Source organism: Poecilia reticulata, chromosome 2, assembly GCF_904066995.2.
Source record: "Poecilia reticulata chromosome 2, P_reticulata-male-v2, whole genome shotgun sequence".
Classification (NCBI taxonomy): Eukaryota; Metazoa; Chordata; class Actinopteri; order Cyprinodontiformes; family Poeciliidae; genus Poecilia; species Poecilia reticulata.
The window spans coordinates 22,004,607-22,028,352 of record NC_088831.1 but is presented as its reverse complement, the minus strand read 5'-3'; the positions used below and the strand labels follow the sequence as shown (position 1 = coordinate 22,028,352).

Below are 23,746 nucleotides of genomic sequence, written 5' to 3'. Positions count from 1 at the left end.
TAAGGCGCTGCGTTACTAGCGGTGGGTAGGAAAGTGCTGTGGAGCTCTAAATGAGCTCCGGCTCAACACAGAGGGAAGTCAAACAGGTGGCTCATTCGCCGACTCCCAGGCTACGGAACAACACAACCTCCAGACTTTTAATGAAAAAATGAGTTTCTTCCACACTCTGGTCCGATGCCTCTGATCGAGACAAGCGCGAGAGACAGAGAGAGCGGTTTAAAGTTGAGTGAATCTCTGTGTCAAACTGACAACAAGCATATCCAATCCGAAGGGAAACATCGGGAAAATAAGACGGTGCCGCCCTGGGGGTTGGGAAGGGGACGGCTACTACAGCTTTGCACATTCACAAACTCAAAGAGACAGTTTGACATAACAGGAAGCGAAACTCCAGGCTCGTGGGTTGAACTGTAGCTGCGGCTTCTTCCATTCCTGCCTCCCAGAGTCTGACACTGTCCAGACTATTTAGGAGGCCTTCTCTGACAGCGGGCTGCCGTGCAGAATGTCAGGAGAGCAGAGCAAAGGGTGCGCTGAAGGAAATACAGTCAATTGCACTAATGGATGAAACTCATATGGCTGGAGTCGGCTTAAAAGCCCGGGAAAGTGATGGAAAAGCTGTTTGACATCTGCTGCGTTGGTTGCTGTCGCTGTACTCTGCAGCTCTCCGGGGCCCAGCGCTGCAGGGACCGCTGTCATCATGTGGGAAGATGCTACTACTTCTTCTTTTTCTGCTTCTTCTGCTTCCTGTCGGTCCAACTGAGCTGCTGCATGTCCTCTTACACCCCTCTCGATTTCCCTGTTTTGATTTACAGAGCTCATCCCCGTCTCTTTTGCTGTGAACCAATATTAATATTCCGACCTCCCGTGGTTTCCCCTCGGATGTTTTCATTCTTTGATGTAACCAACAGAAGACGGGAGAAGTTTGTAGCCCGGTATTTTATCATTTTTGTTTTTTCTTAAGCGACACACAGAGAACCGGTACGGAAAAATAACTGCCGGGTTTATGGAGATGCTTTGTTTTCCGACTACGTTTCAAGATCCACGGACTGCGAACGTATTCTTCTTCTTTTCTTTACAGGCAAAAGAAGCGCTGCTGCATCTCCATGAAGCACTGCTGCATCTCCATGAAGCACTGCTGCATCTCCATGAAGCGCTGCTGCATCTCCATGGAGCGCTGCTGCATCTCCATGAAGCGCTGCTGCATCTCCATGGAGCGCTGCTGCATCTCCATGAAGCACTGCTGCATCTCCATGAAGCGCTGCTGCATCTCCATGGAGCGCTGCTGCATCTCCATGGAGCGCTGCTGCATCTCCATGAAGCGCTGCTGCATCTCCATGGAGCGCTGCTGCATCTCCATGGAGCGCTGCTGCATCTCCATGGAGCGCTGCTGCATCTCCATGGAGCGCTGCTGCATCTCGATTGCAAATTTCTAGCTGAGATGAAAGATTTTTTTTTTTTAAAGCTTGATGCTAAAACCAGCTTCAATTCGTCCTCTCCTCACACGAGTAAACATACGACGACACGCATCAGCGTAAACAATATTATTAATAATACAGTAAGGCGCAAATAAACATAGATGTCACCAAATAAACAATGCAAACAATAAGAAACAGGTCGACCTCTGGATGGCAGTAGAACCGACCACATCATTTACATAAAACATGAGTGACTGATATCTCACCCTGATCCATATCACACATTAAAAGACCATTCAAGAACCATTCAAGAATAACCCAGAAACCAGTCATGGATGAAGCCTGAGCTGAACGGGAACCTGCAGGAAAACAAAGTGTTGATGTCTAGTATGAAGCAAGACTCACATCAGCCTGAATGAAGAGACTGTGGTCCGATAAAAGAAGCTAAGGCTAAAGGAAATGGCAAGCTAGGGAACGCCCTTTTTAGGGCGTAGCTTAGATAGATGCTAACAATTTGTATTTTAAGAGCTGCACAGTGGCGCAGTTAGTAGAGCTGTTGCCTTGCAGCAAGAAGGTTCTGGGTTCGATTCCCGGCCCTGGTCTTTCTGCATGGAGTTTGCATGTTCTCCCTGTGCATGCTGGGTTTTCTCCAGGTTCCTCCCACAGTCCAAAAACATGACTGTCAGGTTAATTGGTTTCTCTAAATTTTCCCTAGGTGTGAGTGTGCGTGGTTGTTTGTCCTGTCTGTCTCTGTGTTGCCCTGCGACAGACAGAAGTCGAGGCAGAGATACAGTCCAGGGTGGAGATAGGCACCAGCAACCCTCCTGACCCCACTAAGGGACAAGGGTGTTGTATTTTAGTCTTAATAAATTGAATTAATCTCACTGACTCTTCTGGAGCTTAAATAGAGAAAGAACAATTCTCCACAACACACATCGTCACTGTCACCAACGAGTGTGTGATATTTAAAACCAGTTAACAATGGGAGGTGTATCCTTAAGTGTATCAATGTGTATATGAAGTGTGTATTGGTACACAAACAACAATAAAACATCTGGACGGATGGGTTTAGGATTAGCTGAAATAGAAATTATGATGAGCATTATATGCCATCTTCTCTCAGTTGTTGAAATCTTTTGAAAGCTAATCCCGAGGCCTGTTTATGCTGGAGTACTTTGACTTTCTTCACAGGGCGAGGCTGTTGATGTTTCATATTTTTTCCTACTATTAGCCAAACACTTGATAGACCCGAACCAACAGTGAACTGACCTAATTAAGAAGCACTGCAAGAGTATCTGAACTATATTATTCATCTGAGCCACAGGACTCCACCGAGCCAAACAAACCCTTTATCACAATCAACACACACACACACACGCACGCACGCACGCAAGCACGCACGCACGCACGCACGCACGCACGCGCACACACACACGCACACACGCATGCACGCGCACACACACGTCTGCACACACAGCAAAGTTTACTTTGACTCCATCCCTGCTCTCGCGGCCCTGCTGCCAGGAGCAGTAATTAGAGGACCTGATGAGAATTTATTCACTAATGAAAATAGTCCCCCGATACATTCACTGTTTACTTCTGTTTGAAGAGCCAGCTGTTCCAGGAAATTAAATATGAAGTTGTATTCAAACATTTTTTTTTACAACATTTATTAATTCTAAGAAACCCACAGACCTATTCCAACTATTCGACTCGGCAGTGACGGGTGATTTCACAGTAGATGAATCTCGGAGCGTTAGGAGATAAAGAGAGTTACACGAGTAACGAAGCCTCGGCAAAAACCTGTAATGATCCGCTCACCAGAGAGGCTTTTCAAACTAAAACAAGACGCCGCTTTGCATCGCCACGGATTGTCTCAATCCCACATAAAGCCCTTGAAAAAGTAGAAATAATGATCTTTTTGTTTGTTTGTTTGGTTTAGATTATTCAAGGTGAAGTCTTAAATTTTGACATATTTTATGAAGCAGACAAAAAAGACAACGCAGCACAGAAGCACAGAAGAGGGCAGTAAAAGGAAAATGATTTTTTAATTCAGGTAAAAACCTGAAGATGTGACGAGCATCACTATTTGACATGACATTTCATGCAACTACAACTGCGAGTTTATTGGAGGTATTTTTCTATCGGTTTTGCACATCTACAGAATAAAATGTTTACTCATTTGTCTTTGAGAAGTAACTTAAGCTCGATCATTTTGGACAAATCCGTAACGGCGGAAAAAAAATCATTACAATTATTCAAACATCCAAATGTATGCAATTAATACACATATTAGGTGTAAATTAGTTATAAAGTTCTTGAAATGAGTTCTAATTTGCTAAATGGATCTGTATAGCTCACTGTTCTCCTTCAGGCGTTTAACATGCAACAATTAGTCTCACCTGTTTTGCATCTTTTAATCAGATCCCCACTCCATAGGTAACCACTGTCCATTCACTTTTTCTCTTTATGTTTCTTGATATTCTCGTTTATTTCTTATTTCTGTTGGGTTCAGCATCAGGCACACACAGGTCAAAGAGGAGCAGAGCTCCTTGTTCTGCATTTGGTGCGTCTCTTGAGACAAAGTCTAACTTTTAATTGTTATATGTTGATTTTTATATGTTGACTGTACTTTATCATGGCATGTGCTGCAGAACAGTTTCATTACTCTACTCTATGTTATAAGCCTTGTGCTTTTTTGTCTTCATGCATTTTAATTCTTCTGATTTGACTTGAATTTTTTGATTATTACATCAGTGCTGATACGGTTCATCTACGTTTCCTCGCTACTGTATTTTATATTTTATGGGGAAAAGGCAGCAGCTAAAATCCACATTAAGGCCAATATCTCAACCTCAGTGAAATCCCACCATTACAGCAGAAAAGACAGAAAAAAGGCCCACTCAGCAGAGCCACGAGGCTGCAGGGACCAGAAACTGAACAGAGGCTGCCGGGATTAGCCATACATATTTTTACACTACAAAACAATACAGGTCGATACATAGCCAGACTGAGTCAGCAGCATCAACTCTAAACAATACGGCAACACAACAGAATACAGATCTGATCGCTTTCACGATCAGGAAAATAAAATCAAAGTGAAAGTCGAGGCAGAGATGTAGTTGTTGGTCAAAACTTGGCTTCAAATAATGAGCATTTTATCTGTTTATTCTTATTATGATTTAAACTACTCAGCTACTCCAGTCAGGCCTGCTGTTGAAGTAAAGGCCCGCTGTTAACTTCAGCTTCAATTTGAAACCAGCATATTGAGAAGAAATATTCTGTAAAATCAACCATAGATCTAATTTATCCTTTTACATCTGGGGGCTTTTGTTTATGCTGAGCCGATCGCAAAGAGTCATTTTCACACTTTGAAAAGACAGGATGCACCGTTCTGTTTCTGATTTACAGCTCCTCGTCCATTACGAACAGGCACATTATAGCATTAGGATTGATTTTATTTTCATTCGATTTGGGTAAGTGTCTGCGCTCCAAGCCAAAACTTGTTTGTTTCGTCAACACGGCTGCTAACACCAACATTAAGGGCAAGAGAAGCTACTGGAAACTGTGAGGGATGGTTGAAGATTTTCCAGGCCAGATTTAATACAGCATGTAGAAACAAACTGAAGCCTCCAGTGGCATGTCCTGCCACTAAAAGAGGGGAATTAAAAGCTGCTGCTTACACATCTTTCCTAAATTTTAAATTACATGATTGAAGAAATACATTTGCAGATTCTGTTCCTTAATTCTTTAATGCCTGTTTTACTTCAGCAAAGACAATATGGTGAATAAAATGCATTATCTTAATCCTACCATTAATTCACACCTGTCCTATCAAATACACATCAAGGTTTTGAAGAGTTATAGTTTTAAACAATTTCATATTGTCTATTTTCTTTAAAAATTAATTTAATGAGAGGCCAGAGAAAGTGTTAGAATAATCAAATGACCCTAAAAGGAGGAGACACAGATCTGCTTTTTCACCGTTTTTACCTTCTGACCCCTTTTTTCACATTGATAGAAAAGATAAATTATGATACTTGGATATATTTGCGATCATGAAATGAATGGGGCTGAAATTAAAATTGCTCTTATTAAGGCAGCGTCACTTTCAAACGACGGTTGGCAAAATGAGAGTTTCAGTTCTGTTAAGACTGCAGGCCAGTTATCCAGCTAATGTCAACATTTACACCTAATAGAACAGAATGACAAAAAAATATCTGCAGAATAAGAATGAATGCTAATAATATGAATGCAATTAAAACAAGAGACTGTAATTTGTAGTATAAACTGGTTTTGTTTTATTCATTAGAATGGTTTTTGCATTTTTATTTATTAAAATGTTTTTGGAATCATTATGTTGTAAAATCATCATGATAATGTTTTATTGTGAGAATCTCATGCCTGGTTAAAAATGGTTGCAAACATAAAACCCTCCAAGCTGCATCACTTGAAACATTTAATGAAGTTTTGGAACGATTAGCCTGAATGTAATTTCCCTTTCTGACTGATGACATCAAAACATTTTCAAATTTAGCTTAATCAAAAAAACAGAGAAGGAGGTACTTTTTATGCAAGATTAAAACAAAAACACAATAGTTTTTATCTAATAACCTAAACTATAAACTAATGCATTAATTTCTATAAGCGCTTCCTCCTCTTCTTCTCCTTCTGCCTCTTAGATATGAGACCCTCTTACAAGCGGTGAAGTGGTGGGTCAGCGAAAGCGCCAAGAAGAAGATAAGGATGTTCATAATTAGTCGGTAATGGCAGGTGATCCACCTCCACAGGAGGGTTTCGCTGCCAGGCAGAGCCACGACGTCGGGGTCCTACCAATAAGACCCCAGAGTTAATTAAAAGGCCTGGCCGAGCTCGGAAGATTTGACTGGGTTGTTTTTTTGTTTTCTTCTTTTTTTAGCAGAAAGCTAAAACCTTCCTTCTGCAGCAGCTTGAAGGCTCTAATGCTACAACATTCAGCCTCTTTTTACTCCTTTCCTCTTCCATGGGGTGAAAACTAAAACCTGTTGACCATTTTTATCCACCAGGTGGATTAAATTAACAAAATGACTTTAAAATAAATTGTAATATACGACTAGAGAGAAGCATGTTTAAAAACTGTCTTGGTGGTTTTCTCCTGTAAGGGATCGCATAGCGTTAACATAAAGTGAAGTTTATCCCGTTTATCACGTTACTGCAGGCCTTAATGTGTTTCACTGGACTTGTACATGAAAGACCAACACAAAGTACACATGAAGTGAAAAGAAAATAATGGTTTTAAAACTTGTCTGCAAATAAAAATCTGAAAAGTGAATTGTTGTTTTTTTTGTTTCACTGCTTCACATCTGTGAACATCTGTTTTCAGGTTTTTACACAGATTCTCGTTTAGACTCAGGTCTGGACTTTGTCTTGGCTTTTATTTACTTTACTTATTTATTTACATTAAATGATGAAAAAAGTTTACTAATTAGGTGGCCTCAAATTGTTCTGCTGTATTTTGTTTATGGGTATCCAAACGCATGCCGCACTTTTCAGGTGTTGATTTGATTTATTGGTAGCACTATCTGAAGACTGACATAACATCTGTCATAAACATGGAGGAATCTTTGTGAATGTTTATGACTGCAGTCATAAAGTGTCATTTGGTAAAATAATGACACTATTCATGAAAGGTCAAAAGTTCATTAAAAGTGTCATTATTTGCCGAATATCAAGTTCAACCCACATTGCAAACACCTGCTCATGCAGATGTTGCATGTTTTGGTCGTCTAGCAGCAGAAATAAGTGAGCAATCAGCCAAAACTTTCACCCATTTTCTGCCTCTTTTGAAAAAGAGAAGAAAAAAAGTTTACATTTTTACTTCCTTTTAAACCAAACTCAAACTAGGAAAACTAGTCAGCCACACAAAGCAGACAGCGTGTCGCTTATTTGCAGGAAGCGGGTCGGACCCAGGAAGCGGGTTGGACGCGGCGCTGACATCTTGGCCGGAGCGCGAACGGACAGGAGGGAAAACCAGCGGCGGTCCAACTCTTCCCTCTTCTGCTTTACATCCACGAACCCCTGGGAGCAGCTGTGAGGCTGCTCAATTTAGGCCACACAGATGGAGACAGTGTTTCCTGGTGATTGCATTACCATAAACCCAAACCCTGACGAGGGGAAGCGGTTTTTGGAGAAAGGACCAGCGAGACCCCTCAGATAGGCAAGAAGAAACAATAGAAGGAGGACAAAAAGCTTGGAGCCCCGGGATTTTTCTCGTTACATCCCCTCATCTCGCTCCTCTTTCTTTACAAACCCCGACTTCTCCGTGCATCTCTCTCTCTCTCACTCTCTCTCCAGCTGCTGCCTCTAGCTTGTTCTATCCATCACTGAAAATGGCTGTGGACTGATGGGAGGCGGCCATGTAGCGTCAAATACTGGCAGATTAACAGGTGAGGGAGCAGAAGGTTTAAGACACAATTCAGCTTCTGCCCTGACAAGAGAGCAGCACACGCTGGAATACCAACCACGGGACGCTCACACACACACACGCACGCACGCGCGCGCATGCGCACACACACACACACGCACACGCGCACACACACACACTCTGCTGAATCTGCAAGGTTAGCAGTTTGCCATAATGTTTGGGTTTTTCTTTATTTTTCCCAGACAGTTAAACTTATGTGGCAGACTGAAAATGTTTCAAATCAAAGTTAACGTAACCAAAATCCCTTTCACTTGGAATGGATCAACGGTTTTCCTGGATCAAATTTATCATCAAAGTCATTTTAAAATCAGATAAAGATAATCTGAGTAAACACAAGATGCAGTTTTCAAATGCTGAGTTGATGAAGTTTTTTTTATAGCTTTTTTTTAATGTAGTGCTTGAGATTACCAATATAATCAAAGGTTTTTTTGCTATTTTGGCAATTATTGTGGGTAACCTTGTTTAATATTAAAATTTCCCAAATTTAAGTGTGGCAACAATCCCACGATGTGAGGGAACAGAGTCGTCATGTTCGCACCATTTGAGAACAGAGAACTGCTGGCAGCTAGGAAGCACTTGGAAGGACCGTGTTGAAATTTTAAATGTTACTAACATTTGGCAGTGATGGATGTTCAACGCCATAAAGCTGTGATGTAAATCGCGATGTGATGAACAGCCAATCAGCGCCGAGGGAATCGAGCAGCACTTCTTGATTGACCTCATTGCGAATGCCAGCAAATAATTTATCGAGTGGAGCTGCACAGAGGCATTTCAGCTTCCCAAACAGCATTTTCTTTTGATTAAAGGTAGTTTGGAAAAATGTTACATATTGAACCACATGTATAGGCAGGGATTAAATGCTGAGGCCCATATTGAAGCAATGGAAGTGTGAATGAATGTGAGTTATGGAGGAGATCTGTGTGGGGTTCTTTTAATGTCTGGGAAAAATCTTTAAGGCAAAGGAATCCAGGAAACACATATATAATGTTGAAAATACTGCAGATCTGGGTTGACTTTGGAGCAGACTGAGACAAATGGGACAAGAACAAAGTAAAAAAAATTGCCAAAATTGGGGGAAGGGGGAACCTCTCCTTCCAAAGGATGATTTAGGCAAAAAAACAAAACACCCTTAGCAAAAGAAGACACAGGCCATCCTTTCAGGAAGGTGATGACATGTTAAGGTTCTAATTATTCTGAGATCATGACTGTGTGGGCAAATTTTTCATACAATGATGATACTTGGTTCTGGTGCAAGAGCTAAAATAATTTTTAAAAAGCCCAAAACTAAAGCCGTTTTTATTTCGAGAGAAAAAAAAGTGACCAGACTCAGTTTGATGTTGTGAACCAGCTAAATTGCTCCGTGCTATTAGCTGATGACTTCTAGTTTAGCTAACCAAGTTAGCTGTTCTGCAAAGGCCTCAACTAAGGAACACACCTGATTGGTCAAGACGGCCATGTTGGCCTCAAGTGGGTGAGTTTGTTGAACTTTTAATCAAGCACTTCACTTATGTAACCTTTACAGAACAAAACTCATCTGGCATGAAGAAAGCCAACGGTTCTGCCGTTCTGCATCTGGACACTTTTAGCTCACGTCAAAATGCAAAGGAAACGTCTGCAGCGTTCAGACTTTGGATGTCGGCGTTTCCTGTTTGTGGCGAAGTGTGCGACGCCACCAGCTGTTGTGGAGCAGAGGACGTGATTCAGTGTGCGGATCGAAGCCGCGCTGATTGATACAAACAGGTGGGAGGCTGAAAACTCTGAAGATCTCTCTCTCTCTCTCTCTCTCTCTCTCTCTGTGTTCTGCTGTGTATAGGTGGGAAAAAGAAAAACACCAGGTAGCTACAGACACAAAACGTGAAAGGAGGATAAAAAGAAGTCAAAGTGCGACAGTTTGTTTGTGTTTGTGTGAGTTTCCTGCAGGTGAAATGCTCAGTGGAAAATTTGAAATGAATAAGCAATACATTAGTCTTAACTTTTACCGTCTTGAACATTTGTTTTGTTTCATAATATATAAATTACAACAGGATTATAATGCGTCTTGCATTAAGTTTGCAGCAAATTTAAGTTAAAAGTATCCCTGGACACTCATGAGATTACCGTTTTTTTGGGGTTTTTTTACATTCATTTTAAAAATTATTTATGTTTCTTTTGAGGTATTTCATAAAGGCTCAAGGATTATTTTCACAGGTTGATAAAAATGAACTATTTACCTGGTTGCTGCTTCTACTCGTGTTTACGTGATTAATGTACGCTTTGAGAGAAACGAGCAAATCTTGCTGCAGAGAAAAATAAATAATGAATAATAGTAATAAAGTGTATAGCAAATTACTGCCCACTGAGGGCTTACAATCAAGGTAACAGATTTGGAAAGAAGCTCCAAGTAAGGAAGCAACATGACTAATAATTAGTGTGAGGCCTGGCAGATTATAATGAACTGTCTGGGGATACGCAGCACCGCTAAATCCCACAAACTGACATCTTGTTATTACAAATTCTCATTAAATTGGTTTCTCAGGAAAGCCTTTCTAGCACACAGAAGAATGCAAGTGCGTAAAATGAGTGTGTGTGTGTGTGTGTGTGTGTGCGTGCGTGCGTGCGTGCGTGCGTGCGTGTGTGTGTGTGTGTTCAGACATGAGAGCCATGAAAACACTGTTTGTTATCATGTCAAACAGTGACGACCGTAATGCCTCACTCTGTAGGGAGCTGCAGCGCCGCGTCGCAGTTCAGTTTTCATTCTTTTGTGTCCATTTTCTCGATGCCTGAGAATTTGCTTTAATTGATTAATCAGGAGCTCTTTTCAGATTCCTTTGAAAGTTCTGATTTTTATTTTTTTTTTGCGACATTGTGAATAACTGGAATGAAGCACGGCAGCTTCCTCTGCCCTGACTCAGAAACTTGGAAAATAAAAATGTTGGTGCTTCTTGCACCACTGCACCACGTTGGTGGCCTTGCAGCAAGACTGTTCTGGCTTTAACTGCAAAAACACAAAATCTTACCAAGTATTTTTGATCTAGTTTCGAGTAAATATCTTAATACAATTGAAATAAGACAAGTAACTTTTCAGTAACTTATAGAGGTTTGTTTTAAGTAAATAATTCTTTAATATTGATCAAAAAAAAAAACTTGTTCCACTGGCAGATTATTTAACTAATAAGACATTTTCACCTTGTTATAAGGCAATTTCTCTGCCAATAGAACAATAATAATGAATTATTTACTTAAAACAAGCCAAGTCATTTTTGAGCTAGTCTGTCTAATTTCAAGTGTACCAGGATATTTGCTCTAAAAACTGGACCACAATATTGTCTTTTTGCAGTGATTTCCAGATACTCCAGTTTCCTCCCCTCAGTCCAAAAACACAACACACTGAGCTCTCTGCACAGCCGACGGACGGATAAACATCAGTTAACGCATCAGTTATCTAAGCACCGAAGTTGGTGATATCAGCACTCTTCTGTGTGGATGTTGTTACTGAAGGAAGAAGACTCAAAGTTAGCTTCTTTTTTTTTTTACTACCACTGATGTGTTCAAAATGTATTTAGTGGAAGCACAAAGACACAGAAGGCTCTTTAAGAGAAGACAGTTCAAGAGATAACTGGACTGTTAAATAAAAGACAGCAACAAAGTTTCCCTTTTGAGTCTCCAGAAAGGGTAAGAAAAATAAAGTATTTTCAATGCAGTTCCTATGTTCTATGGTTCTTAAAGAGAAATCAGAAAAAATGTAAATATGTCAGGTCATTTTTACAAATAGTTCCAAGAATATGACTACATACGTCTTAGTTACTGTATATTTGCAGATTTGGCTTTCCTGACCAGGTTTTTATCAAAACCAGAAACATCTGGCATTTCACACAAGAAACAACAATCCAAAAGACTCACAGGATATATATATATATATATATATATATATATATATATATATATATATATATATATTCTGGCACTTAGAGTTTGCAGTAAAAGAAACAAACAGATGCACGTCTGCAAAGCCGCACGTCAAACTAAACACGGTGTCCTTAAACGAACAGGTGCCTCTGCTTCCAGTGAGATCATAATAAATCTTAATGAAACTGTTGTAAAGCTGAACGTGTATTGTTGTGTGAGTTTGGATTTCAGGCATAACTCAGTTTTAACCGTACATTAGTATGTAGCAGCAGGTGTCCTCAATGTTTTGTTTTTTTTTCCTCCTCAGTGGCACTTTATGCTCCAATCTGAGCCAACACTAAACATCTGTCAATGTGGTCACGTTTCCAAAAACGCATTTCAGAAAAGATGCATTTTGGAGCAACCGGGTTATCATGGAAATCTTTATGGAATCGATATTCGACGGCCGCAGGCGGCAGCGTTTCTACAAACCAAATGGCTTTGCTTCTAGAAATCATTGCCGCTTGTTATTCTGTCCATAGAGGCGGAGCTATGTTACGCAGCGCGTCGGTCCGAACGCGGTCTGAAGAGTGCGCAGATAGGAGAGTGTTAAGACGAAATAACAGAAGAAGTGCAGAACCGCAGCTCCGCCGGATCCTTCAGGACCGCGGACAGCTCCATGGACGCATCGGCGTATGAAATTGAAAACAAATGAGAGCCGCTGCCACGTATCCGCACTAGGAACAGTGGCAGGTTTTAACTGAAACAGACAAACACAACAAAAAAAAAAGTCTAATTCATGTTCACAGTGCTGCTATTGAACAATTGGAGCTGAAATCATGGACTAAAAATCCCTGACTTTTCTGAAAACAGGTTCTTGTTTCAGGCTTTTGTTGTTATGTTACATGTTCTCTCTGCTATCAACTTAAACCACCTGGCCTGTCCACCTAAGCAGCTCTTATTTTATATCTTCTTTTTTTCTTCTGCCACCAGAAGGCAAAGCAAAGTCTGAAACTGAAACTGCAGTTTGGAGGTGAAGACCACTGCCATCTGGAAGCTCTGTCTGGCTAAAGCTTTCTGCAGCATGGAACGAGTACAACAAGGTGTGCAGAAAAACCTGAATGCAATCATTTCGGTGTACTTCTTCCTGAGTAGGTAAGAAAAAGTCTATTTGATTGTTTATACCATACTCTGACCAGAAAAGATGGAAAATGTCCAGTACTTTAAAAGTCCAAACTGGATCGTTGAACCAATTTCTGTTCCAAGCAGGAACGTCCACTTTTCTCAATCAGGTTTTTATTCTAATTTGATTTAGAGAAATCCAATCTTCCAACTAAATTGATTATATTTTTATGACATCATCAGTTCATCTCTGTTAACATTTCTCATCCAAAAAAGGTTTTAGGAGAAAAACTTTTTTCTAGCAGAGCGTATTAGTTAAATGATACAAACTTGGATTTCTGTAAATTGAGTAATAAACACTGATATGGGTAAGTACTTATAAATTGAAATTTAAACCTTCATTGTGCAAAATTCAAGGCATGAACTTCCATTTTTGCGAACGCCTCTGTATGCTCAGCAGCAGGGATTTATCTCTTCAGAGCACAACGGTAACCAGCCACCATCCCAGCATCCCAAACTCAGAAGCATCTTAGTTCAGAAAGTCGACCCAACTGAGCAAATTCAATGTGATTTTTGAATTCAGCACATCGAAATGACCCTAAAACAGTTTTAAAAAAAAACGCCCCAGACATGCGACGAACACGTGTGACATATGTCGTAGTCCACTCACACATTGGTGGTGAAGATGCCGTAGATGAGGTCTTGCTCGGGGAGGTAGAAGGTGCTCTGCAGCTCGTTGTAGTAGAAGGGGATCTCTCCGGACCGGGAGCAGTTGAGCCGCGCCTTCATGAACGTGGTCCAGGTGTCCTCCAGCAGGAAGCGCCCGCCGATGTCGTTCTTGCACACCCGGGCCACGCGGGAATACACCGTCTTGCCGCAGTCGTGCTCCACCGCGTTCTCCCTCAGGAAGAAGAAGGTGAAGAGGCCGATGTCATAGGCAGAGATGAAGTGGGGCTCTGCGGTGGGGAAGGAGGAGACACAAGGGAGAGGAAGATCATTATGTTGACCCGGGAGGACGGAGGCGAAAAAGCAGAAAAATATTTGCCACATTCATCTTCTGGACACTGTTGCTTTGACCTTTGTTCGCATTATTGATTGCAATAAGGACTTGAAATATCTACGGCCGCATTTCCTGTTTAGGCTGGTTTTGAAAAAAAAAAAAAGAGCCCCAGTGGCAAATGAGTAAATAAGAGAAGATGCTGCAGAGGGTGAAGGAGAGTGGAAGATATAAACATGGTTTCACATAAATCTGTCTGAGGTTTTGATGCTAAATCCAATATAACTGGATGCCTGTGTTGCTTTTATTGCCCCCGGACGACACAAGGGATGATTAATGTCTGCCTGCTGGACGGGTTTCCAGGTAAGAGACTGCAGAACGGGGATGAGGAGATCTTAAGTAATAGCTGGGAAGGAATTAGACGCTTCAGCCGGTATATCGGTTTCTGGCACAAATTAAAAAAAAAAAAATTCATGATGAATTATTAATTTCATCATTATGTCATCTGGTGGACGTATGTCAGAGTTTCTGTGCAGGAACTTTGTGGACTGACTTTATGTGACAGACATTTGGACAGGGACCTCAGAACAATTTCAGTTCCAGTTAAATCCTCTTTCTGGAGCTCACAGCGTTTCTGTGAAAACTCAATGATGCTCCTCAAGGTTCAAGATTTTTCTCCTTTTGTTACAACCTTGTTTAAAACAAAAGTGTTTTATTTTTAACTTGTGGAAACTAGATCTTTTAGAGACAATTTGATTTTACAAGAGAGGTCTGAGAGTTTCTTCAGAAGTTACAAACAAACACAAACAAGTGGTGTAAGTGAATAGAATAGATAAGATATAATGAAAGTCAGGCAAAAAAAAAAAACATGCAGTGTTTTTGCAAAAGTGCTTGTAAGCCTTAAACTTTTTCTGCTATAAGCATAAATATCAGCGTCATTGTGAAGTGGGAAAAAAAATACAAATTAGAGAGGCACCATATTGGATTTTTGGTCGATATCCGATATGCAGATATACTCATTTGGCCGATAACCGATACCAATACTGATTTTTTCTTTCTTTCTTGTACTTACTTATTGAAACAATGTGGCTTTCTCTACTGTGGAAGCAAAATACTGCATTATCTCTGTCCGTTTAGTCTGCTACCAAATAAGAAATGCTAAAAAGGAGACTGAAAATGATGCAACACTTTCAACTTGCATTATGTTTAATGTCACATTTATTCACGACATTTACTTCGTCTAGGACAATGACAATACTCAAACAGGGTAAATTTGACTTTGTGCTGCAGGCATCATTGCTGCTGGTTTGTCACATAAAAACATTTTATTTTGACAGAATGGCTGATGTCCAATATTAAATTTTACAGTGGTACCGTCCGATACGATACCATGCCAAGAACATCGTGCATCCCTAATACAAATAGTTATTAAAATGTCCCAGAGTTTATATTCTCTTAACCTCTGTAAACTCTTTTCCTCCTCCTGCAAGGTTTTCTGGGATTATTCCTGAAAGAAAACCTGATTTTTCATTTTCCTCCCACAACCACGCATGGATAAGAGACGGAAAGACGAGTCTCAATCCGTGGAATGTGTTGGTCAGTCACACAGAATCCCGATAAAACACGCCGACACGAAAACAAATGAAATAAAAACAAGTAGTATCAATGCTTTTAAAAGGATTTGAAGAATAAAGAGTGCATCCTTCAGCTAATGCGTTGCAATTAATAAGCAGACGTCGACAGAACGTCAGAAAAAGAAAGAGCTTTACGAAAGGGAAACAACCACACTGGTGTTTTGACATCGAGCTGATTGTGGTTTCAACGCTGGGAAGATTTGTTTTGCACCGTCGTCTTTTCGTCTGTCAGGCTTCTACACGAATGATTAAAACTAATAAAATAAAATAAAAGACAAAACTACTGAGCTGCCATTGCCTCACGTCACCACCGGGACCTATTTATTGGAATCCCAGTCAGACACGTGCAGAGCAGCAATAGAAAATGTATGAAAACCTTAATTTGCGCATATATACATGCAAATAAACGATAAAAACTAAGCTGATTTTGCAACAGAGTCACTTAAACACACAAACACTCAGAGAGGGGGGAACCTGTTAACCATTAGGATGGATTGGACCTCCGGGGCCGGCAGGGCGTTTGATTTAACATAAAGCGTCTGAAACTGAGCAGGAGCAGAAAACAGCTTTGGTGTCCGGAGGGCAGCGGTCGCATAATTCCATTTTGCCGCGACTTTTTCGGACTGCGGCGCTAATGAAACCACTTGTGGTGTGAAAAAAGGAAAAAGAAAAAAACAAAGAGGTAATCAGCTGCAGGAGAGATGCAATTTTTTATTTAAAAAAAAAAAGCTGTAATCAAGTTTTATAATTCTCTCTCCCTCTTTGATTACTGTGCAGAAACGTGGAGCGGGGGTCTTTAAGCAGCGCCGGCTAATTTAGCAGGTAATCTAATCAACTTATCCAGTTTAGGTTTAATGAAGTGAACGTCCTAATCAGTTTGTTCCCCGTTTGTGTTCTAAATAATGACAAGGAAACGCGGCATTGAAAGCAAAACAAACTGAGTGCATTTATCATTATTAGACAAAGCAGTCAAAGGCGTCACTTAGTAACCGTATCTGCAATAAAAACAACTTAATTGAGACTATCGTAATTTACAGAGGGTTAATTAGTGCCAACATGGAGTCACTGCAACCAGAAGATCAACAAGAAGCATCACTTTTCCTTCCCTCAGGCTAAAGGCTAGTTGAACGTCTGCTTTCCTCTTATGTGTTTATTAGCTCAGCAAAATAAATCGTTCAGCCTGATTTAGAGTTTTTTGCGTTTATGCACACAGTATACAAAGAGCGGAAAAAGATGACATGACATGTTCTGCACTATGATAAGAAAGGTGCACAGGCGCTTCCTGCTGAGCCGTAAACCCATTTCTCCTGCCTGACGGGTGAAGCGCCGGGGAAGCAACGTCACGTAATGTTGCAGGTCAGACGCAGCAGCACTGAATCAAAGGCGACTTAACAGGCAAATGTGGAAAATATTGAAAGAATATACAGCATCATTAGTTTATATTTAACAGATGAGTAATGCCTTGTGGCTTAAGACGACAAAATGAATGCACACAAACACTGCTGGATTATTTCTTTAAAAGAAATAACCCAGCAGTTATTTAGTTATAAATAACTGATGGGTTATTTAAAGAAAAAACACAACAAAAAATATTAAAATATTTTTAATAAAAATATTTTTAACATTTTTAATAGAAAGTAATTTTTTAAATAAATTAGTTAAAACTATGATGATGTTGCGACAGTACAGCATAAAACAGATTATCTTGAGTGCTGCCAGTGCTAAGCAGAAACAACCAATCAGAGCCAAGAGGCGGGTTTAGCGCTGTCAATCACCCTTGTATACACACTGCTCAAAACCCTTTCCACTTTGCTCTCTGCTATGCTAAAGCTACTTCCCTATAGCGAGCGTCATGATGTTAGGTAAATGTTTTTCCTGAAACGGTAAGTTGCTTCGCCAGCATTGGCGAATTTATCAGCATGTACACGAGCTTGAGTGACGGCGCTAAGACACTCCTCCTGGCTCTGATCGGCTGTTTTTGACCCAGAGTGAACTGCGGGGCAACAGTAGCTCAGGGAGGAGCTTAATCCTTTCACAGATTATCTGTCTGATATTATAACAGTGACCATTTTAACAAAAATCTAAAGAACATATTTTATAAAAGTTACTATTGCAGCTTTAACCCAAATGTTATTGGGAAAAGAGGTTGGATATTTTTAATCCAAAATTGGGTCAAAAATTTTAACTCAACTTCTTTGAGCTTAGCTAAAAGCTTTGGCCCGAAAGGACAGTGGAGGATTTACATTGGCTCAAGCTGATGTACCAATGTAAATAAATATTTACTTTATTTCTTTTAAAGGGAATAAATAAGCTTTCGAATTTGTTGCCAAGAAGCATTGCTGCAACAAAAGCAGTGATCCATCACACGTACATTTGTTTTACTTTATATGCGAAGTGCATTAAGCGTGAAATTTGTCACCTAAATGAAACCGCATGTCAGGGAAAATACAAAACATAATGAAATTTGCATCGTAGTCTGATCATTTTTATCTCAAAAGTAAACTTTGTATAGAAATCATCCAGAACTGCACGGCTGTACAGCTGGCAGCGGTACCATCTGCCTCTGGATTTCCAGGTGTACTTTGTATCTTCTCTCCTCTCACCATCCAACAACAGGTATCTCAGGTAAATTGGCCCCTCTAAATTCCCTTAGGATGGGAGTTTGCGGCATTATTCGTCATATTTATGTCTATATTCCACTGTAATGGATTGGCCATCCGGTATATACACACCGTCTCTCCCCCGTTGACCTCGGAGGATATTACCACCCCAAATGGATGGATACACTTAAAATAATTACAACAAACCCTCCAAAATTGCAGTTGGTGAAATTTATCCGCAATAACGTGTCAGTTCTGTGTAATTAAATAATATCTTGGCAACATTTGCTGGTGGTCTGGCGGCAGAGGGGATTTATCACCACCTTCACAGAGGGCTGCTCAGTTATTGAGTTTTATTGTCCTTGTGCACAACGCTGCAAAAAAAGTCCGCTTCAAGCCTGTGATGCCACAGGCTTCTTCTGTGAGGCAGAAGATTCTGATGTGAGAGCGGATAAGATAAGCCTGTCAGCATTTTGTTTCCAAAACAAAGAAAGTTCAATTCTGAGGTGGGAAGATCTCCTCTTTCTCTCTATATATACGCCTACTATAGAAATAAGAGAAGTTCTCGACATGTTTTGTTTTTATGTTAGGCAAACATGATGCGTCAGCGACACTTCTCAGAAAGCTGAATGGAGGCCGAGTGTGAGTAACTGCAGCGTAAATCAATATTTCATCATACTTTAAGTCTAAGGATTTTTAGACGCTTACATACCTTCAGAAAAAACCTTTAACTTTAATAAAGAAATCTTCAATCAGCAGGGAATTAATGTCTAATGTGCTGCTGTGCTGCCTGCACTGATGAATGCTGACTCACCCTGGCATGCTGTGTGCTTGAAACTAGGATGATTTACCTAATTTTTTTATGATTTCATCCAATACTTCTCTGACCACTTTCAGACATGTGTGGCACATTAAGATGTCGTTCTCAGGCTCTAATCTGACCCTTTAGTGTAAAAAAAGACAGTAACATCGGGGCAAAAGTGAAAAGGCCCATCATAAAACACACACACTATTCAGAACAGCAACACATTCAGAGAAATGTACTTACTTCAATGACATGAAAGGCTTCATGCTCCACAAAATCCACTCTAATTTTTGTCAAATCTGGAGATATAAACCATTTATGTGTCAGCACATCTGCATGCTGGGCTTGAAATGCAGCTTTATAGCAACAAACACTCCACTTTCAGGTGGAGAATCGTCCCATGATCACTTAACTACGGTGAAGGATATACTAGCAAATCTCTTTTCAAAGGTGCTGAAACACTTGATCGAGAGCATGGCATTTAGTAGTGAATGGGTCTTTCAGGAGTGGCTAAAGGTCCATCTACTCCAGCCTTGTTAAATGATACAGCAGAAAACCTGGGGCTGTCCTGAAAGCTAAAGTGGACGTGAGGAGCAAATAGTTGGACCCAGCAGCGACTTTTGTTAAAAGCAATTTTTTTTTCCCCACACGAAAAGTTATTCCACCCACATTTTAGTAAATGTGCTAAAAATTAACTTAAACTGCTTGTTTTGAGGCTGCACAGTGGCACAGTTGGTAGAGCTGTTGCCTTGCAGCAAGAAGGTTCTGTGTTCGATTCCCGGCCCCGGTCTTTCTGCATGGAGTTTGCATGTTCTCCCTGTGCATGCGTGGATTTTCTCTGGCTACTCCGGTTTCCTCCCACAGTCCAAAAACTAGGTGTGAGTGTGTGTGTGCATGGTTGTTTGTCCTGTGTCTCTGTGTTGCCCTGCGACAGACTGGCGACCTGTCCAGGGTGACCCTGCCTCTCGCCCGGTACACTAGCTGGAGATAGGCACCAGCAAACCTCCCGACCCCACTAAGGGACAAGGGTGTAAAGAAAATGGATGGATGGATGCTTGTTTTGAAATGTGAGGTAATGCTATTGCAGAAAGGTATTACTTTATTTTTACATTTGTTTTAAAGTGTTAATTTCCATTATTGTTTTACTTTAATGTCTAAAAAAAAAAAAAAAGTGACACAATTAACTGCATTTCATTTTTTTGGATGTCCAGAGCCGGAACCTTTGCTTTCACGTGTTTCTGGTACGGCCGTAATTCTGACACACAAGCGACATCAACAGCAATGATGGATGAAAAAAAATAAATGCTTCTCTTCGCCTACTAGGGGTTGATTTTTGCTTGGAAAAAACAAACGATCTGATGGGTCGCTGGAAAAGACTGTTGTTGTGTTCAAGTTGTTCATCAACCATCACTGAAGCTAATCAAGACTGAAACAGCGTCTCAATGCTACACATGCTGCAGCATGCACAGACGACCCCAACGCCAACATCATCGTCCACAGTCGCATTTATAATTCAATGTTTTTCCAATGTTGCATGAACAATCAGAGGTTCCTCAAACAATTAAAAACTAAAATGGAATAATAATAATAATAATAATAATAATAGCATTTTCTGATAATTTGGAGGCTGAATAACCTGAATAACAGGTAAAAAACAATTAAACATATATGTCTATTTATTCAATAATTCAGTAGCAAGATATAGTTATTTTATCAATGCATGGTTTTTGATTAAATTCAATGAATTAATAATTACAGGTCCTGCAATTTAATGTAGTCCCATCATTAATTTTAAACTATTTTATGTATCTTTTCAAGTGTTGCCTAAAAAAAAAGTACATTGTTTTTGACGGCAGGCCCCAAAGTTCCTTGTGACATTCAGCTGTATGACAGAAAACAGTCGGTCAGCACCTGGCAGACTACCAATCCAATAAGGGAACGAATAGATTAGATCTAGGATTCCCCCCCACCCCTCGACCTCCCATACCCGCCGGCCGCTGCGCTTCTCCTGAACCAGCCAGAGCTTAGAGCTGGAAATGAGATTTTCATTCACACCCTGAAATTCACCGGGAACCCCGTATCCAATACAGACGCTGTATCCGGCACAAAAGCAAAACATAAAAAATAAATAAAAAAATTAAAAAACAGGCTTTGCGCGCTCGGATGGAGGCCAACGTGTGCGTTTAACTGTCTGCCTATCCAGCTGCGATTACGATAATCGAGACGTTATCTACTTTGTTGCTCATCTTCCTCCGTCTCGAATCATTTCACGTACTTTCTTTCCGCTCGTGTGTGCGGTTTTAAAGCCACGCGCACGCAGCTGCTACCCACACGCCGCCTGATTACTGTCTAAATACTCTGACAAACTCTCACCTGCATGGTGAGGCCCTGCGTGGTGCGACGCATGCTGTGTGCCGTAATTTCACCCTCTCTGTGGGGCGAAGAATAATTATATTGCTCACTGACTCCCCGGTCTGTCGTCTCTGCATCCAGCGCCGCCATCCATCCTCTGCGATAAGCGCACAAACTCACAGCCTCTCCTGTCATCCATCTTTAGTTGCTACTGTGAAGCTTCACTTTTTCCAGCTAAGGAAGCGGAGAGCCAAGCTTTGTCAAGAGGGTCCAGAGATTTAAGAGTCGTGATTTGCTCTCATAGTTTAAAACTCGAGTGAAAAATATTAATTTTTTAAAATGACATCAATTGCATTGGACATCAACTTCTATACCCTCTTCCATCCTATACTGGATGTGGAAGATATATTTTCAGTGGTTCCGTCCAAACCACTCTGGAACCGGTTTTGGTCTTTAAACTCTGCAGATGTGATACTTGCTGTCGTCTCCTTGGCTCCAGCTGCCATCTTTTTCTGCCTGAACCAGATAAAGTGTGCCCTGTCATTGAGTCAATGAAGCTAAAAACACCAAAAACCTTCATGCAACTCTACCCCAACCTTCAGAAATATTTTCATCAGCCCATATGACAGTTCCCTAACTGACAATGTGCTCTCCGTGCTGCTGAATTTGGAAAAATCAAGCAAATAAACCAACAAATAAGAGCATACAATCATATTTGTAGCTAAATTTACTTTTCTTTTTCAAACTATTTAATGCAATCTATTTTATTGCATTATTTATTAACACTATTAATAAAATGGTGTTGTTGCTGAACAACAACCAGTGTGATTTTTAATCCTTGACAATCCTAATCAGGGGATCTTTCATCTGCACCAGCAGCACTGAAAAACAGGAGTTAAACTCAGCTTTTACAGCTTCATTCCTCACTACAACCTGGTGATTTTAAAAGAAAACTGAATTGGAAATGGTGTTTATGAATTCAGTTGAAAATACTCAGCAGTAAGCAGAGCATCAAGATTTCAACAAACTGTGAAAAGATAGAAAGCAGTCAGTCGGTATTATTCTGAGGCCAATGCAACATTTTGTTTTGAAGTGCAGCGTTTTAACAGTTTTTACTTCGTTCTTTTTATGTCATTGATAAAAATCATGATGAAAATCTGATAAAATTTATCAGATGGATAAAAATCATCAAGCACTTTCACCAATTAAGACACCGAATCAGAATTGGTGGAACATATTTCTAATTATGAGCCTAATTAACTCACAAATAGGACAGGCTGTCATTCAACTACGCCAAGCGTTTAGCATGCTAAGGTCAGTGAGGTTTCATCAGACAGACTGAGTGTCTGCATAGCACAGCATGAGATGAAGATATAACATCATCACAAAAAGTAAGTAGCACTAACAGTAATTTTGATTTTGATTCATTTGATGTCCATAAAGTTTGTAAAACAATCTGCGGTTGCATGGGTCAAAACGTTAATGCTGCAGTTTTATTCCTATGAGGAAGGGATGACGGAATTTGATTTATTCGAAAGGCATGCAATTAAAACACACACAAAAAATAGATATTCAGTAGTGTGAAGGGGGTATTGCTAATCATGTATTTTTGTTAATTCATGTTTTAAACCATGATGAAAGCAGAGGGATAATACCACGCATCAGTCTTGTTGCATTGTCCACATTGTTTTCTGAGGAGTTTTAGCTGATTTCCAAGTAAAGTGAGCAAACAAGACAGAGGAAAATACAACATAGCAATCAGGCAATCCACCTGCATACTTCTACATACATACAGGTCTCTTTGTGTTACTGCAGAATGTGTGAAGAAAAACTGGACAGGAATCAGACTCACATCTGCATTTCTGCTGAATTCAGGACATGTGTGAGCACAAATTTCTGCTGCTGCAGTGTGTTGTCCCAGGAAAAGACCCGGCGTCAGCAGCGGAGAGATTATTGACACTAACCCCTGAAGGACAGACAGGATTCCATGTTTCTTCCATTTCATAAATCCCACTGAGTCCCATAACCTGAGCCCAAAACAGTCTCTCTAATCCTTTCGCAAACACCCCTATTGGACAGGTCCGCCTCTGCCACAAGGAGACACAATTGTTTTGGAAGCGAAAGTGCGGACTTGGCCTCGTCCGCCGCGCCGAAGAGGCCAGGGAAAATGTTTGAAGGAACGGCAGGAATTTTCAGAGGTTTATTCAAACAACTTGTGTGGATTACCGGGAAATCCAGCAGGCTTTGGAAAATATCAGATGATATGTCTGCAGAGATTACATTTCTGTCGGGGTGTAAAAGACAATAACTAAACATTGAGTCTGTGAAATACTGACGGAGATAATACCACCGGACCAGCTCGCAATTTCAATTTTGTTTTTTTTTTGTTGCTTTTTTCCTCTTAGACAATTGAGTGAAAATGAACTTTTCAATAATATTCTAGTTTATTGATATGTCCTTGCTGGTGTGTTTTCTTGGTCTGGGTGATGTTGTTTAG

At 40.4% G+C, this 23,746-nt stretch overlaps 1 protein-coding gene across 10 annotated transcripts in view; it reads right to left on the bottom strand.

Annotated features, from left to right (window-relative positions):
- sema5ba (sema domain, seven thrombospondin repeats (type 1 and type 1-like), transmembrane domain (TM) and short cytoplasmic domain, (semaphorin) 5Ba) overlaps nucleotides 1-23,746 on the bottom strand; it is a 221,888-nt gene that overhangs the window by 54,157 nt on the left and 143,985 nt on the right. For all 10 annotated transcript variants that reach the window (XM_081600568.1, XM_081600572.1, XM_081600576.1 and 7 more), the window contains one exon: nucleotides 13,532-13,817. In XM_081600568.1, the coding sequence (XP_081456694.1) occupies nucleotides 13,532-13,817 (286 nt within the window). The remainder of the gene's footprint in view (nucleotides 1-13,531; nucleotides 13,818-23,746) is intronic.